We start from the raw sequence: 19,333 nt of genomic DNA, 5'->3' as shown, positions 1-19,333 counted from the left end.
TAATTTTTCTATACTAAAGGATAAGGACACATGTGTTAATATAGGATTACAATTAATATTGAAAATAATTATAGAAAGTTATCTCTATAGGAATCTGTGTCTTACTTTGGAAGGCAACATTTGGCCGAACCGCGAAAGTGGGATTGTACCGGCATTGTTTGACACGAACTTGCCAACATGTGATTATTTTATGAATTCATTTTCAATACTTTCTTATACAAAATATCACTTATTTTGTACTCATCGAAGTTATTATTATATATTTTTTTAAACGAAGATGAATATTTTATAGTTTAGTGACCAGTAAAATAAAACATGAGTTTTAGTTCTGATTTATATATGAAACGATTTTGTTCAGAGTATCTTTGCGTTGAGAAAACAGTGACGCATCGCGGTCGTTATCGTCATTGCTGTAGATAAGTTATGTTTTTCGTCAATTAAATCACCGTAAATTAGAAATATGTGTTTAAATTGACCATTGAAAGTAAAATATTAAATCACAAGAGTAGACTACATTTAATTAAACAGTAATAACATGCATTATTTTTATGTAGATCGTATAATTTAGTTTTTTTTTTCATATTTCTTTGTATTTTTTTTTGGTAACGTTTTAGAGTAAAATTACGAATTCAAAAATCGAATTTATCGTTCGTACTTTGACGTACGGCGTGACCTCCAACCCACATGTCTGTCAGCCCACACAAAACATTGTGGATTCGGGCCGCGTAGCCATTGTTTGACTTTTATTTGAATTCGGAATCACCGATGTTTCGACAGCTTGAGGGCTCGTACTGACACACGCAAAATTAGATCCTTTTATCTTTTCCTATTGTTTTTATCTTTTAATTGTTTTAAAGCTATAGATACTTTGTAATAACGATAATATTTGTATAAAAGTAGCTTTAGTTAGCAGCTTCTTTCTTAAAATTGATGACATTAATTAAACACGATTTACTTTTCCAAAATAATGTGCCAAAAAAAGTTTGACATTGATATTTACTTTTCATCAGTTTTTTTTTTTTGTTTGGTAACATTTATATTGCGAATCATACTATGGTCAATTTTATTACACTTTCTTGAACTCTTCAAATTTTAAAGATTATTGCAACAGGATTTGGCGCTTAGTCAAATGTTTCATGTGAGGTGATTTGTGTCAAAACTTTCATTTGATTTTTTTATAACAAGATTTTTATTGATCGTCAGACATTTACTTCCTTGTTCGACATAGGTAATGCCAGAATTGAAGTCGTGGTAAGTACGTGTTTGAAGCGTTCAATTAAGTTACTCAGTTTGACTGTCTATGTAAAGTAAATTTGTTTATATTTGTTAAATCTACAAGAATATGATATTTCTAAAGAGTTCGTTTATTAGAACACTTTACTTAAAATTTCTTAACTTCTTCTCTTGTACAAAAAAAAACTGTTTTTAAAGTTAGTGACGAGAGCAATAGTCACAGAAGCTGGTGAAAATGCGTAGTCTTTTAGAGGATTTTTATTTAGACCCAAATAAAATAACGGTTTAGCCTGTAATATCCCACTACTGGGCATAGGTCTCTTTCCCCATGTAGGAGAAGGATCAGAGCTTAATCCACTACGCTATGAGTAACGATCGTTATCAGGTGTACATGATAACAACCGGGACCGATGGCTTAACGTGCTCTCCGAGGCACAGTGGGGAGACCCACAAGGACTACACAAACACCCAGACCACGGCAGACACCCGTATGCCCAATACAAATGTTTGTCATGTGCGGGGATCGAACCCGCAACCGCCAGCGCAACACGTACGATCCATGGCTGTGACCGTTGCGCAAACGCGGCGAAATAAAATATTCAATAGTTAATTTTTTTGTATGAACGAAAACTGCTATTCTTTACATTCATTATGTACGAGTATATGTATATTTGTTGTATTAGAATCAAGTAGTTCTATTTTATTTACAACATTATTTAAAGTAGCTAAACTGTCGCAATATACATAATTGTGACTAATAGAATTATTATAATTCGATATTTATCTTATCCCGTCACTTAAAAAGTATCAATTCGTATACGTAAGTGTCCATTGTCTATCATTTTTTTAGTATCTATTGCCCTTTCCATTCAAACCATTGTCGTTTACGTAATTCAATACATCGCAACGGACTTTTTGTCAAAATATTTACTCTGAGACGATTTCACACAATGGGTCTCTTAACTAATAATGCTATTCGTTCCATTCAGAGTTGGAAACATTAATTGTCATTATAATATTGAGTCTTTATATCGTTGATAAATCTTTGACATTTGAGATTCTCGATAGGATGATTGGCGTTTATCGCGCGATAACATCGGCGATTCGTGTTACTTATTCTAAGTGAACGTTTTATTGTAATATTTAACATATGTTCTATTAACTGAGGTAGGGCACAGCAGGACATATAATCTGTAAGGTCGAGGAAGTACCTCGACCTTACAGATTACAACTAAATAATACTTCTTTCAAGTAATGTTACGTTTCTGTAGTGAGTAAGGTGATCAGAGTTCTTGGGGGGATTGAGGGCAGGGTCGGACTGCGATGTTTCAGGTGTTCCAGGTGTCTATATACAATATATATATAAACGTCAGCAACACCAGAGAATCGCTTACTAGTCGTATAAAAAAAATCGAGACGGACAGGAGACGAAACCATGCTATTTTTAATTTGTACGATTTTATTTTTTGTGTTACCCACAAATTGGAAAATTCTAAGCATTTTGTATTCCTGTCAAAGTTTTTCATTGTAATATGAAACTTTGAATAGTTACGGCTTTCTGTAAAGAACTCGCTATAGACGGCGCCATGGTCGCTTCGACCGAATATACTAGATCGTTCAATAAGTCCCGAGACTAACCTGGAAATGGCGCATATATTATAAACTCTTTTGATTTTTAAAAAGTACTGGCTATCAATACAAGAATATGTGTCAAATTTTTAAAAATGGAACAATAACATTATTGATTTTGAAACATTTAAGTGACGCTACGGTTGTAATTTCGATACAATGGAAAAAAACGAGTTTCGCGTGTTGATAAAACATTGTTTTTTAATGGGAAAAAATACCGTTGAAGCACAGCAATGGCTTATAAAATATTATGCAGGATCAGCTCCCTCTAAAGCAACCATTTGTCGGTGGTATGCCGACTTCAAACGCGGTCGCATGGACACCAATGATGGGGAACGCTCAGGTCGCCCAAATGAAGCAGTGACTCAACAAAATATTAACCAAGTTCTCAAAATCGTATTGGAAGATCGGAAGGTAAAAGTGCGAGAGATAGCCGAGATAGTGAAGATTTCAGCTGGTAGTGTTTTCACTATTTTACATAAAAATTTGGCCATGAAAAAGCATTTTTCTAAGTGGGTGCCGCGTTTGCTTACAACTAATCAAAAGGAACAACGAATCAATAATTCAGAGCGATGTTTGGCGCTGATGAATCATAATAAAAAGGATTTTTTACGTCGGTATGTAACAATGGATGAAACCTGGATATACCATTTCACTCCGGAATCCAATCGGCAGGCAGCGGAGTGGAGAGCGGCTGGTGAAAGCCGCCCGAAGCGTCCAAAGACTCAGAAATCGGCCGGTAACGTTATGGCGTCTATATTTTGGGATGCGCATGGAATACTTTTCATCGACTACCTTGAAAAGGGGCAAAATATAAATAGTGACTATTACATGTGCTTATTGGAGCGATTGAAGTACGAAATTGCGGATAAACGGCCTCACATGAACAAAAAGAAAGTGGTGTTTCACCAGGACAACGCGCCTTGTCACAAGTCCGTGAGAACGATGGCCAAAATTAACAAATTGGGCTTCGAATTGCTTCCTCTTCCCCCTTATTCGCCGGACTGGGCCCTTAGCGATTACTGGCTGTTTGCAGACCTCAAAAAAATGCTTCAGGGTAAGAAATTTGACTCAAATAGTGAAGTTATCGCAGCAACGGAGGCTTATTTTGAAGCCAAAGACAAATCGTTCTACACACATGGGATAGAAAAGTTAGAAAAGCGTTGGAGGGACTGTATCGCTCTTGGAGGAGACTATGTTGATAAATAAAAATTAATTTTATAAAAAAGACCTTTTTTTAGTACTTAGTCTCGGGACTTATTGAACCACGTGTCAAAATTATCATATCAAAAATTTCGATCTAGCGGGTACATCGTTCCATAGCTTAATTGGCTAGAGCACCGACACGGTCAGTCGGAGATGCAGGTTTGATCCCCGCTGGAACGGTCGATTTTTGATATGATATTACAAAATGTTTATTTATACAAATAAATATAATTTATTGATAAATGAAATTTATTTATTTTATAACTTTGCGAACTGATTTGTTAAATTCCACGCGGACGAAGTCGCGAGCACAGCTAGTCTTACATTATAAACTGCTCCGAATGGGCTAGACAGATTTTTATGAAATTTTGTGTGCATATCGGGTAGGTCTGAGAATCGGCTAACATCTATTTTTCATACCACTAAGTTATAAGGGGGGGGGGATGAAGGGGGTTAATAACATATATGGCAAAACAACGTTTGCGGGGTCAGCTTGTTTTATTATAAATTATAATGAAAATTGCAACCAACGAAGTTTGAAATAAAATAAAGTTTTAACAAGATGAGGGAATAATTAAAAAAAAAAAAATGAGAATATAATTAAAATCGGAAACATAAAATTTCATATAGTTAAGGCATAACTCCTGGTTAACTCATAGAGCTGGTTTCAACGGTTGTGGGTAAAGTTTATCCTGCAAATAATAAGTTACGAATAGACTTTAACAGTAGGAGGTAGAATAGGCTTTCATGACCTGTTTTTTCTCAATTTATAAACTACAAGTTTTGGATTTATATTTGGGAATAGAAATAGTGGAACGCAATGTTTAAAATGAATAACTTATCAAAAACCGGATACCGTATTCCGTCACATAGTGATATCCACAGCTGGTGAAATAGGCCCTTAGTATCTCAATCAAATATATCATGGCAATCATTTAAAAAACTAAAAAAAATAAAAAATAAAAAATTCGAAATTCGTATTCGAAACGTCCGGCATGTAAAAAACCTAATAAGCAGCGATAAAATCCGAAAAGTTGTTTCATTATATTTTAATGAAATCAATAAAATCTAGAATTCAATCGTTAAATCCTGCACATAAAAGCAATGTAACCGAGTTTAAGAAAATTAAGAAAACACAATAGCCTCGAACTTACCACAAACTTAAAGAAACCTTAGAGCGCCATTGTTCATAACCGTAAACAAGGAAACAAAAGTGAACCGACCAATTTAAAAATGCTATTAATAAACACAATGCCACTCAAAATTATCCTTTATTACCTAACGATAGAGTCGCGTTTATCGCAATCACCAAGTATAAATATTTAAGTAAATTATTATAATAATAACCGGGCGACAAAAGTTTGACCCCTTCATGAATGGACGGTCATTATTCATGTCTGTTTGTATGTAAATTCTAGGCTTCTTGGCCTTGCTGAGAGTCATCAGGAATGAATTAGGAACTAAACTTGACCAAGTTTTGAGAGGTCTTGTATGATTGACGTGATAATGTTTCGCTTAAAGAGTTGTTTTTGCTTAGTTTCATACTTCTTGTAATCCAGCCGTGCTTATATTGATTAACTAAAAGGAAGTAACCGTTTTTCAATTACTTTGTAAAATTTTGACGAGGCGATGAGGAATATAATAATGACATTTCTCTTATGATTACAATGTACCAGTAAAAATAAGTAATTTTATCTTTATAAGATTTTAGATTAACATGGTTACTTCTATTACAAAAACTATTCATAAACGAGATATTTACCATGTTTTTTATTTTTATTTTGCGGAGCTCGATATTTCGACATTAACTGCGAATATCTTGTTCGCGAGATTCACGACCCACCATTTACCAGTTTTTGAATAGTTTTAGTAATTTTATCTTATAACATACACACACGGTCGTCTGTTCCTATGATAAGCAACTTAATGCTTGTGTAAGAGGTAACAGCCGACTGTTATAACTATATATATTTTTTAAATATACAGAAATAATACATATATAAATACAAATATTACACCCAGACTCAGGCGGGAACCGAACTCGCAACCCGCGGGATAGGAAGCAGGATCACTACAAACTGCGCCAACGGACTTAGTCAAAATGTATGCCATGTGCGGGAGATTGAACCCACAACCACCGGCGCAATAGCCGCAATCCAGCGCTGTGGCGGTTGAGCTAACGCGTCGTCATTTAGTTCCTAAGTTATGAATTGTAAATATGCCGTCACTATGGAAATGGTTGACCCACAGCGTATTGTATGTATCCCCAATGGACTTCAGCGGCGCGGTCAATACATCGTACCGGTTGGTACCAGTGATTCGAAGAATTTTTATCAAGGGTCGAACTGGCGCTTAGTGTTACCTTAGTAACGCTTAATAACCCATTACTTACATAATTCGAAAAATCTTTATTTGTGGTCAGAAATTAAATTTTAACAAAATTCACGCAAACAACGCAACAAATAAATTGTACCTTTTTTTTATTTCTTGGATAGATAAAAAATGAATACTTACAAGTTGCATCATTATTGAAATTGTATTTAAAAGCTTGCAATAAAATTATAGATCATATTAACAAGGACCGTTCAGTTTGTTATTGTTATTTAATAAATAAATAAAAAATAAAAATGGATACGAAGAAATATTAAAAGGGGTCTTAAAAATACACGTGTATCTATTATTATTATATAATTAACAATAAATTAGAGTATTTTACTGAAATAGGGCAAGGCAGGAAATATCCTACTTTAATCTGGAGTAGCCCGACTACCTCGACCTTACAGAAGATCACAGCTAAATAATACTGCTTTTAAGCAGTGTTGTTATCCTTTGGTAAGAAAGGTGACCAGAGCTCCTGAGTGAGTTTGGGGTTAGGGACGACAACACGTTGCTCTTACGATGCTTATGGTGTTGCAAGCGTCTATAAGCTGCGGTAATCGCTTACATTGAAGAATAAAAAAAAGTTGTTATATACATACACGGCTCATGTATTATATTTATGGCTAAGATTAAAAGTATTTAATTTCATTATATTACCTACAATGTTTGGGTATCGTAAGCAGTGACCGGTCAATATCCACTACCTACACGTACCAAGAACTGACCACTGTTTTGGATTAAAAGTATCCTTTTATATATAGATATATGTATATTATATTGCAGTATTAACATATATGATCTATGTATGCCTTACTCGGCGTTACTACTCGTAATTGTTTTTAAAATACCTACTATCTCTCAAAAGTTTTAATAAAATTAAAAATCCATTTTTTATACATAATATTAGTAAAATTATAATATGATAGTTAAAAATATTCAATTTAGGAGTTTTACAAGTTATATTTTAAAAAATATCAAATTTATCTCAAAAAGTTACTTTTCATATTCTACCATACATAGCATGACCATATATTAAAAAAAACCCTTACTAACCCCTACTATTGTAAGAACATAAGTGTACATATATGGTAACTAGGAAATAAGTGTACGTATGTGATAACTAGCAAATAAGTGTAAATATAGACATAGATAACAAAAATAATAATATGTTCAGAAATTACGAATGAATGATATGTATACTTTTCCATCAAACAGTAATTGTAAGAGAAAAAAAGCCATCAGCATCGGACCACGTCCTAGTTTTACTGGCAGCCACAGGACTGTCGATTTGCATTTGTAATAAAAATTGCCTGTGATATTATAATAATGCATGCATGCATGTAAATATTAATGTTTAAATTAAAAAAAAAAAGCTTTAGTCTACGTCACTCTCAGCGACACTGCTCAGCGTTCTTTAACACAAATTCACTTCTCATTTTTTTCCTACAACAGGTCCTATCTCTTAAGGAGTAACCTTCATAAGAATATGATGCAGTAGGAAGGTTGTTTCAAATGAAAATACACCTTACTTTTATTATATTAGTATAAATAAGTGAGTCATAGTAAATGACCTGCGTGTTATGCGGCTGGTCAATACAATGTGCCTGTACGTACCACGCGCTAGCTAGGGCGATAGAAACAGAGATTTATGTTTTATTTTTCATTTATTTCACTACGCAATGTTTTAAAAGATGACGCAATTTCACAAAAGGTAATTAGAAAAATGATGGATGTAAAAAAATACATAAATAAAATTACAGACATATAGATAGTACTGACTTGCTATAACACGTTTAAAATTTCTATAAAAATAAAAAAAAAATAATAATCAAATCTCTGAATATCTAATGCACCTATAACAAATATCGAGGTAGGCACAGCAAGATATCTTTGCTGAAATTTAGAGCAACCCGATTGTTGATTACTTCAATCTTATATGGAAGATCACATCCAAATAATGCCGCTCTCATGTAATATTGCGTTCCCGTAAATAAAATACCTAGATATTAGTGAAAAAGAGTATGTGTACTTATGTACGCACGTAAGAAGTTATACTTCATTGGCTAGCTAACTTCACGTTGCTAGCTTTCGTTTCGTTGACTAGCTATCTTCAGGGTGTCGGTTTTTCGTTACGATGTGCGCGCATCGTAAAAAAATAATCTCATCATTTTTTTTTTCACACCAAAAGAAGTATAACATCTATTTTAGTATAAATCTTCCTTACGGGACAAAACAGTAGCAAAGCGTACGAAGAAAGAAAACCATGACATTTCAAACCCGAAGCCATAGTTCAAACTCATTATATTAAAAACATAGTCACAACTAACAATTACAGTATAACAATGTGCATCCAGACAGACAAATTTATAGATTAGATAGAATATTATACAAATAACGTTTCGCAACGATGAGTCAGTCTGAGAATACAGCATACGTGTGGGAGTAGTCGGATGCAATGTAGAGTCATTTAATATGCTAATTTGGCATTTATATGCCATAGATCAGTGGAAGTCAGTTCCCATGGTTCTGAACATTTGCTTTTTTCAGTAAGTAACGAAAAATGATAACTGTATTTTACTATAAAAAAACTAAGTTAATGAACTACCGAGGGTAAGTATAATATACCATTTTACAAAGGACTTTATTAAATAACATTCTTAATTAACTAGAAATATTGTAGTATAGTAAGTTGTATACGTTCTAAGTACGTAGTATAGGTATGTTGTATACCTTATAAGCCTTATATTTAAATGTCAGTAATAAACATGCAGTTTTGCTATGAACACGTCTTTTTAAATTAACACTCCTCAGTCCCATCCGTACATGGCGACCTTGCCAGGATTCGAACCTGGAATCTTCTGATCCAGTCCTCAGTCCCATCCGTACAATATATCTAGAAGTGGAACATTGTAATGTAAAACAATATTGCTTATTAAGGTAGGGCACAGTAGGGAATATCCAGCTCAAAATCATCGGGCAGATCGACTGGAGAAGTACCTCATCCTTACAGAAGATAGATACAGCCTGCAGCTGAGCGTAAGCCTCTTTCTCCATGTAGGGTCCTAAGAGATTGATCGTAGATTAATCCACAACGCGGCCCCACTGCGAGTTGGCAGATATATTCCTTAATATGAGTAATAATCGCTATCTGGTGCCTATGATAACAACCAGGACCGATAACTTAACATGCTCTCCGAGACACGGTGGAAGGACCCACAGGGACAGATATCCAAATCGGAAAGAAAATTTAATATAATATATATAATATAAATGATAAATAGATAGATTGCAAAACAAACAAGATTTTACAAAACTTTTTGTGAGTTAAGATTCCATATGTTAGTCAACTTTATAGATATTTAACGTTAATATCAAGAAATATAATTAAAGCTAAATAATATCTGACAATAATTTCTACTGTATGACTATGACCCTACATTAATACTAGGTTACCCAGGATAGTAGCGAATGCGTTACCGCCAACGTTAAAACGATAAATTTTGTTAAACAATATAGTATTGCTAATGAGGTGGCAGTAAGCAGGAGCTGTTATTGTAATTTATTATGCTATCGAAATTATGCTTTATATTACCAACAACAAAATCCTTTAATAATTGTGTTTTATTTAAAAAGAATTAATAATAATAAACGCTTCACATTCAGCTGATCCCTCAGTAGGATTTTCTCCTGTGTCGGGGGTCCGGAAACACATACAATACTCAAACACAACGCCCAGACCACGACTAACATCTATATGGTCGATACACATGCCTGTCGTGAGCGGGAATCAAAACCGCGACCGCCAGCGCACCAGCCAGTGCTTTTACCGCTGCGCTAACGCGTCGTAAAAAAACCGACTTTAAGAAATAACTCGAAACAACTCGTCAGACCTTATTATAGAACACAAAAATATTCTTAGTATATGACGTAACACATAAAAATACTTGAGAACCCCCTCCTATTTTTCCACCTATTTCTGGTTGACTGTCCTTGTGTATTCCGATTTTTATAACAGACCTGATCCATCACTCTACAGTCATTAGTTGATGGATTAGGCTCTGATCCTTCTCTTACATGGAGAAAGAGGCCTATACCCAGTAGTGGGATATTACAAGCTGAATCGTAGTTTAATTTGCATAATACACAGAATAAGCTATTATTGGTACACATTTTATAGAAATTCTGCGTTATATTGTGAGATGAGTTGAAGTAAAATTAAAATATTCAATTGCTGTATATTTTTATTATATAATAGGAGTTTAGTTAGTATTTTCTTTAAGAAACTTAGTTTATATCATACTCTGCACGACTCGTAGTTCACAGTTTTACTTAAATAGTGATGATTAAGCCAGTCGTAGGCGAAGGTATACATCCCCATTAGCGTCATCTTCTCGTAAATTTCTATTATAAATTTAAGATGATTATTTTATCTGGTTTGTTTTGAAACGTTCAACATTTCTTAACTTTGTAATGTAAAAATTTGCTAAAATAAAGTAAAATATAAACTTGTATTTTTTCTTAATTCCTCTCATTTTATTGCCTACTAGTTTTAACATTTTTTAAAAATATATTTTTGTATTAGGAACATGTTTGATTGGTTGATTTGTCTATAACATCCCACTGCTGGGCACACATCTCTTTCTCCATCAGGACAAGGGTCGGAGCTTAATCCAAAACTCTGCTCCAATACAATTTTGCGGATATATTCCCTACTATGAGTAACGATAACTTCTAGGTCTCTATGATAACAACTAGGACCAAGAGTTTTACTAGTTCTTCACAATGTGACAGGGAGACCTACAAGGACAAGTAGAGTGGAAACTCATATTTATTCAAATACCAACTCACCCCGAGCGGGAAGTGAACCCAAGGTCGCTGGTGTTTAGGCGCCTATTAGAAAAGGCGCTAAAATATGTCAGGTTATAACAAGAAAATTTAGGCCTAGGTGAGAGGATATTTTCTACTTCACAAAATAAGGAAAACACAGATTATGATAATTATTATTTGTCGACCACAAGGGGATATTAATATATCTAATATAAGTACTATATAAAATGTATTTATCTAAATACAAGTATATAATATACTATAAACGCCCAGATTATGAAAAATATCTTTATGGCCGATACAAATGTATGTCGTGAGCAGCAATCAAACGCTGTGCTGCAACCGATGCGCTGACGCGTCGTCAAATAAGTACGTTATATGATGTAATGACAAAAAAACTATTTTTTTTTTGTTTCAAAACTATATTTTACTGTCATAGTAAATCAATATCGTAAAACGCCTAAAGACGAACCTACTGAGATTATTTCAAAGTTAATCGTATATTTGTTTGTTGTACTAGGATGACATAAAACGACCGAAGTCCTCTCGAATTATGACCGTTCTAATTTTACCCCATCAGTGGCGACCCACCCTAACGTTTCTTATTTATTTTCGTCATAGAGCGGTTTGAAATGATACTTAAATTAAATTCTGTATTTTCTCTTTGTGTAAACGTTTTTAAATCATAATTACGTTGATCTAATATATAATAAGAGAGTTAAAAATCTGTAGGAATATGTGTTATTACTGCTTAAATTCAAGTATACGGACGGTGCTTTAGAGCAATGTGGCTTGTGAGGACAATATTTACGTTATTACATATATATATATATATATATATATATACATACATTTTAATTGCCAAAATGTATGTACGTGTGCAACTATCGAACGACTGTACTATTGATTTTTTTTCGTTCTGATCATTTTTTTCCAGGAAAATGTTTGGATAGAATAAAGTTAAAAAAGAAATTCGCTAATTTAGCTAGTTACATACTCGTATGACATAAAAGTGACGATTTCTTTATAATTTCATTTCTTTATAATAATTATTATAACCTGTACAACTAAAATACATTACGCACTCTACAGTAAAATAAAACCGTAAAGGTTGGTTTAATTAAAAAAAAATGTAACTGAATTTCTGAAAGCTTAAATCAATGTTAAAGTAATTTATCCTTTATATCTATAACGTTAAAATCTATTTTCCCAATTTAAATATGTGCTAATATGTTGTTACATGTAACTTGGTGACTTTATTTCTGTTCGACACATGTGTGCCCTTGAAAGGGAGTTGCATAAGCTTAAATCTATTTTAAGATGCTGGCCTATAGAGTCGTTCTGTAATAACTTTGCTATCTATACACTTTTACGGTCACTTACTGCGATTATCGTTTTTAAATGTAATTTCCGACACGTGACCATAACGTTTGCATCGACACCATAATACCGGCATACCTACAAATAATGACAATCGTTCACGTATAAAAAAAGTATTATTAGTCGATTTCTAGAGAATATTAATGCCAAATAAATTGCTTTTGATACACATATTTACTCAATAAAATTTAGAAATTTAAAATAATTGAAATATATTTACAAAATTGAAATACTTAAAAACTATAATTTTGGCATCTGAAAAGCTATAACTTTACTAGTGGTTTATTATTATATCAGAAAATGCAACAAAAAGTTAAAACGTTCCTAACGAATCCGATACTTTCTCGCGACGTTCCGTGTATCGTTCGACCAATTTTCTGTATCCTGTCATACATCTGTCACGTGATAAAAAAATATCCAGCGCGATGATGTTGCAGAAATTGTAGTTTCAACATCGTTGTAATATGACACTAGAAAGATGACAACATAATGTTGACAATTCGAATACGCTATTGTTTACTAGCAACGAATAAAACTTCAATTACGTCGACAAGAAATGCAACGCAGGTAGGCGAAAAAATAGTCAAGTAAATAAGCATTATTAGACATAACTCAAAAAGTACTCGTTAAATCTCGATCAAATTTAAATAGAACCACATAATATACACCAGATTTCGATTAAAAAAGAATCATCAAAATCGGTTAACCCAGTAAAAAGTTATAATATAACACACATAAAAATACAATGAAATCTAGAACCTTCTCCTTTTTTTGAAGCCTTTCAAGAAGGAAAATAATTTTTCGATAATAATAATTATCGTAGAAATAGCGGTAGGTACATTTATATTGTTAATATGTACATTAATAAGTTTGAACACATTTAGGCTTGGGATGTCTCCCGATAATCCCGATATTGATTATTATTTATCAAAACAGTATATTGTAATGCTTGGTAGTATTCAAAGCGCAAGTTAACATAATAAATACATGACGTAAAAAAATAACACAAATACATAACATTTCATCAAGAATTTTTTTACATTGTATCAAAATCAACGAGTGATTCCGAGACGGTCATAGAGTCTAAATGTATATTTTAGAAAACGGTAGAAATATTGTTTTCTAATGTTTACGCGAATTTTACTCATTTAATAAAACAATTTTTTCGGATTTTATCGCAGTTTATTATTGTCAATAAACCGCGATAAAATCCGAAAAAAGTGTTTTATTAAACGGTAGAAATATACAAACTGATTTCCCACGATAACAATCAATAATAAAAGTTAGAACTCAATTGTGAGGACAAGTCTTGTCTTTTCCAAAAACAAAAAAAACGTTACCTTATTTACGTTTTTGTTTAAATCAAGCGTACGACTCATCTGATGTCAAGCGATTACCGAAGCTTTTAGACGCCTGCAACATTAGAAGCATCGCAAGCGCGTTGCCGAGCCTACCGCTATTCCACCCAGGAGCTCTGGTCACCTCATTCACCACAAAGACAACACCGATTGAAAGCCGTATTATTTAGCTGTGATCTTCTGCAAGTTCAAGATACTTTCCCAGTCGGGCTGCTGCAGATTTTTAACAGCTCTATTTGACTATTTGATATATGTAGGTAAGTAAGCACATAAAAAGATATCCTTTATAACGTCCTTATTACAAAAAAAAAAAAATGTTTTGTACGATGTACGTGACAACGTAACGTTACTCATAATTTAATTAGACACTGTCATGTCACATCACACTACTAATAAAATTAAATAATTAATGAAATATCAATTACATAATTACCTAATTAAAGTTTGACTTAATGAGTTTAAGACTGCAATTTACATGCACAACTATAAAACTGCTTTCAATCTATTAACGTTTTTAGTTTTAATGATCAAAAAGTTTTAAAACACCTATTTTTATATAAAAAAAATTCACTCTGACTCTGAAACGAACCTCTCGGAGGGTTTGTTTAGCGCCCCCGCGTTTGACGCCGTCTAGTGACGAGTAGCGTCCCGATGCTGCAAGAAAATATCTATGTGAGACCAACCATCCCCTTCGTATGTTTCACATATCCCTACATGTGAGCGAGATAGGCATATATCGATGATTGCCAAGCATTTTCCACTAGAGAAAACGGACAACCCTATCCATCTCTATTTTCACCCAAAACGTGTTCGCTTTAGAAAGAGACAAACATTTAAAACATATCTCAAATCAAATGTCCGTAGCTGTCCAGTAATTTTCGCCCAGCCTTCTTAATGAAAAACTGGTCAAAAATGAATTTGCTATACTCAACCTTTTTAAATAAATTCGTAGCTCTAACAGCGAAGCTACTAACATACATAATACCTCTAGAAAATAAAGAATCTTTTAATGTTATATTATTTTAATAGCGAAATTTTTATAAAAAATAACTTTGAAAAACACTATACGTAAAAACATATATAAAAATAACACAATAAAAAATGCAGAATAAAGCGCCACCTGGTCGAAAAGAAAACGCAAAAAGTTCAAAATTTCAATAATCGAACGCCATTCCATAAGCCAGCGAAGTCAGTTCGGAAACAATTATGAAAAAGTTCTTTTTCGCTGTTCGCGCCAGTCAAGTCTCGACTGTCATAAAACTTATTAAAGTCAAGGACCGCCGAGATAAGTTCCTCGTCTTAAGTAAAATAACGCGGTAAAAAATGCGCTCAGAAAGTTGTAAGAGCGAGAGTGAAATATCTCGGGTAACTACGTGTTGCTTTTAGCGATGGAACTATTTATGCCGTTTTAATATTTACGTGCCAGATTTTTCTGACTACTTCCATGGGGTAGCTTGGAATCTAAGAGGTGTTTATTTTTTATTATGCCAAACTCGACGAAATACGAAATAAAGGAAAATTTGATTTCGTGTTCTTTTGATAAATTAAATTATTTATTTAGCTAAAGTTCTTTATTGAATAATAATAAAAAACATTTTAGGTACAAATGAAATATAATGTATTGCTTTAGTGAAATCCGTAACGGACAACATTTCGTAGCATTCGTAGCGCTCCGCTACGAGTAACGAACTTAGAGAAAAAATACAAAATGTAGAGAAAACTTTTTTACATGGCTCTGATATATATTCATAATCGAGTTTTAATATTTAAATTACAGCAGCATTAAAAAAAAACTAGTATACTGGTATAATTTTAGTCCAAAAAAGGAATAGTAGTAAACACTAACTTTGTTATTCTTAAGAAGTCTATCTGAAAATCGTAATTTTACAGTTATGTGTGATAGAGTTCAAAATTGGTTCACCTGAAAGTTGTCTTAATCCTTTTTGAAATCCTTTCTTCGTTTATAAAAGGCACTAGCGAGTAGAGACTGACCGTGCGACACGGTCCATTCAATTAAAAATTCCATCTCCTAATCGAGTCATGAAATATGCAAGCAAATATTATCCCTTTTCTTTTGTACGCGCTGCATCTTCGCCCCACCCGCGCACGCACACCGACGCACGGCACTTGTGATTTATGACTATCCCTTTCACTCCCACGCGCCGCTCGATGTGGGTGCGCTGCAGCGTCTCTGTCGAGCAGCCGAGGCGGTAGCGACCGCGAGTAACCCCTGGCTACTTGGTACGGACTCGCACGCGCCGTCGTCGGCCGGCCGAGTGAGACGGCGCGAGTCGTGGACACGAGGCCGCGGAGCCCTCGCGCAAAGGGACACAGGACAGACGTTCTCGGACATCGGGCGAGAGCGGGCGGCCGGCCGCACCTGCCACGCACCGCTCCGCACGCGACATACTACATCGCGAGACGCTACGATAATCACAAACAATATATATTCGTCGTTTTAATAAATTTATCTCGTTTTATTTTAGTTCTGAAAATTTTATCACCGTTCGGAAACTAAATTTGAACTTTATAAAAGTAGTTTTATTGTTTTTTCTCGGTAGAGACAGTGGTGAAAAATGAACAATTGAGTGAGAAAATATTCTCGCAAAACTAAAAGGAAGTGTTGACGTATGTTTATTTTCCCAAACTGCAAGATCGCCGATTCGTTTGCGGAGATTAGATAGGGAATTGAGACGTTCATTGAAGTGTTGATAAGACCTTATGAACGTACGAATTTCGCAAGTAAATATTGAGAACTGTGAACCGACTCGTCGCAGCATGAAAAGGAAAAAGTAAGACGCGTTAAAGTTTTCATTGAAATAATTCATAATGAAAAAATTAGAAAGATGACTAAAATGACCAGTTTAGTTAAATGCCGTCGGACTTTCATCGAGGATTAGTGCATGACATCGGGACCTTCTTATCGAAACATTTGAGAGGAGGAAGATAAGTCGGTGGACCGACGGCGGCACATGTGAAGTGCGCTAACACGCTGATAGGGAGATACTAAGATAAAGATTTCTGAGGACGAAAGAAGTTACTGAATATCTAAAAATAGGTGACCAAATCAAGATGAGAATCAAGATGCCAGCTGTACGCATCGCGCAAGGTAAGGGAAAAAATATTTATAATAAAATGTTAAAATCAACAACGTTTGTAAAAGTTATACAGTCACATCACATTACAGTCACACTAGAAATAATATACAAATATCATCTAATTCTCACGGTATAAGTTTTTCATTATTATTACAGCATTTTTGAACAAAAACAAATGATGGTGAAATTGTTACAAACGTTATTAAATAGATAAAACTCAAAACGTTTCAAAACAAAAATATACAAACAGAATGTAAATAAATTGTTTATAGATAAGACCATATCACCGTTTTGTCAAACAGTTACAAGTATATGACTGAAATATGAACAAAAATTTTAGAAACCGTCAGTAAAGTATCTCATTTGCGAAATAAATCGTCAACCTCGGTGACTCTATTCAAAGCGGAGTCACCCCTGGCTCTGTCAATATTTGTCTATGACTGGTCAGTCATAGTCCGAGTGTAATAAAATGTTCATGTTTTTTTTAAACAGTAAAACTAAAATTCTTGGAAATGAAAATAATTCGAGACTCTACATTTGACAATACTGATCAACCGATATAAGATATAAAATAAAACATTATAATAATATTAACAAAAAAAAATGTTCCATAATTGCATTTTAAATTACCTGACATTTTATTTATTGACATAAATTATTTTTAGTGCAGCGTTGTATATTGTGTATTAATAATAGATTGTAATAATAGAGTCGTTATATTATTTATTGTATAGTTTTACACATCACGACTTGAAAAATTATGTAAACACGTAATCGTAAGTAGGTTATTATTACACTATGTATTTTTTTACAACTAGATAGGTTACATAATAGACAGTCACTTGTAACTATTCTACATTTTTTTTTTATAAATATATATTAAATCATATAAAATAACGTAAATGTTTTGATATTTTTACGTAATAAGATAAATACAAGCTACTTATAAACGAATAAGTAAATGAAATACAAGAGTAAATGAAATTCCTTTAATAATTAAAATTATTAATAATTGTTAATTATAACTTGAACCCAATACAATATTGTAACGAGTAATACTTAATAATCTTTTTATACACATTACCTAATTACTATCTTTATAATTAAAAATATATAAACTATCGTGATTAACTAAGCAACTTGCATTTAATATGATATTTGAAATTGCCATATAACCTTTAATCTTTAAGAAAACAAAAAAAAATAGTCAAAAATACCCACTCCTAATATTACATCTTAAAGTATCCTATATTAAAACCAGACTATACAAAATTATAAGAGATAAAATTAAAGTTAAATATATTATTTAAAAAATTGCACTAAATGAACGTATTTTTTATTTTTAAATAAAGCAGAGATCTAATGAGATCGTATAAAGTTAAAAGTTAAAATATCTTAGAAATTGTTTCATTAATGAAGCCGCTCGTGTGACCATTGTTCTAACCGTTTACTTTCCCACTGGCCAAGTGCTAGTTTTGATTTAATTACGTATTTTATTCAAACGCAGGTCCGAAATTTTCTCATGCTTTACTTTAGTTTCAAAAGAACGGCCAGATGACATGTTTAGAATTGTTTTGACGGGCTGGTGAGAATTATGATGATTTTAATAAAATTACAGTTGTAACCGAGGTTAAATGCAATTAGAGTGATAAAACTCCGTTACATTAATATATTAAGTATTTGAAGCAACTGTCAATATAGATTGTGTTATAGTATATGCAGCTGTAAAATATTGTTAAAGTTGTTTCCCAGTAAGCGATCATTCAACAAATGCGTGTGCGCACTTAAGCGCACTGATTCTTCTCGAGGCTAGTGTTATCGCACACATGGGCAATTAGTGCAAGTTGACCGGAGGCGACAGGCCACTGCGATTGGTCGATGGCAGTGTGACGTCATCGACGTCGGCGGCCTTCGCGCCCGATTGGTCGACACGCGTCATTTCGTCGATGACACGTTTGTTCTTATTTTAAAGGTCTGAGGTAGTTTTTGTTATACGTAACAATGGTAACCCCTCCTTTGTTATAACTTACGTATACGACACTCTAACGACATTTTTTAGCTCGATTTAAACTCATTTATCGCGTCTAATTGACGGATAGAGCACTAATAACTGTTCCCTAATTACTCGCTCTACGGCAGTAGAGACAGCGGTCACAGATTAAAAATGTACGCCACCAAAAAGTTTTAACACGATCTCAATTACGGAACAGAAACTGTCTCGAA

General features: G+C 33.6%; 1 protein-coding gene across 1 annotated transcript in view; it reads left to right on the top strand.

Moving 5' to 3' along the window:
* Positions 1-17,009: 17,009 nt before the first annotated feature.
* The window catches only part of LOC123661107 (B-cell lymphoma/leukemia 11A), a 40,343-nt gene continuing 38,019 nt past the window's right edge, over positions 17,010-19,333 (top strand). Inside the window, exon 1 of the mRNA XM_045596105.1 lies at positions 17,010-17,121. Coding sequence (XP_045452061.1) covers positions 17,085-17,121 — 37 coding nt within the window. The 5' untranslated portion in view covers positions 17,010-17,084. The remainder of the gene's footprint in view (positions 17,122-19,333) is intronic.

This window comes from Melitaea cinxia, chromosome 16 (assembly GCF_905220565.1).
Source record: "Melitaea cinxia chromosome 16, ilMelCinx1.1, whole genome shotgun sequence".
Classification (NCBI taxonomy): Eukaryota; Metazoa; Arthropoda; class Insecta; order Lepidoptera; family Nymphalidae; genus Melitaea; species Melitaea cinxia.
The sequence above is the reverse complement of the archived record's forward strand: the minus strand, read 5'-3'. Positions and strand labels throughout refer to the sequence as shown.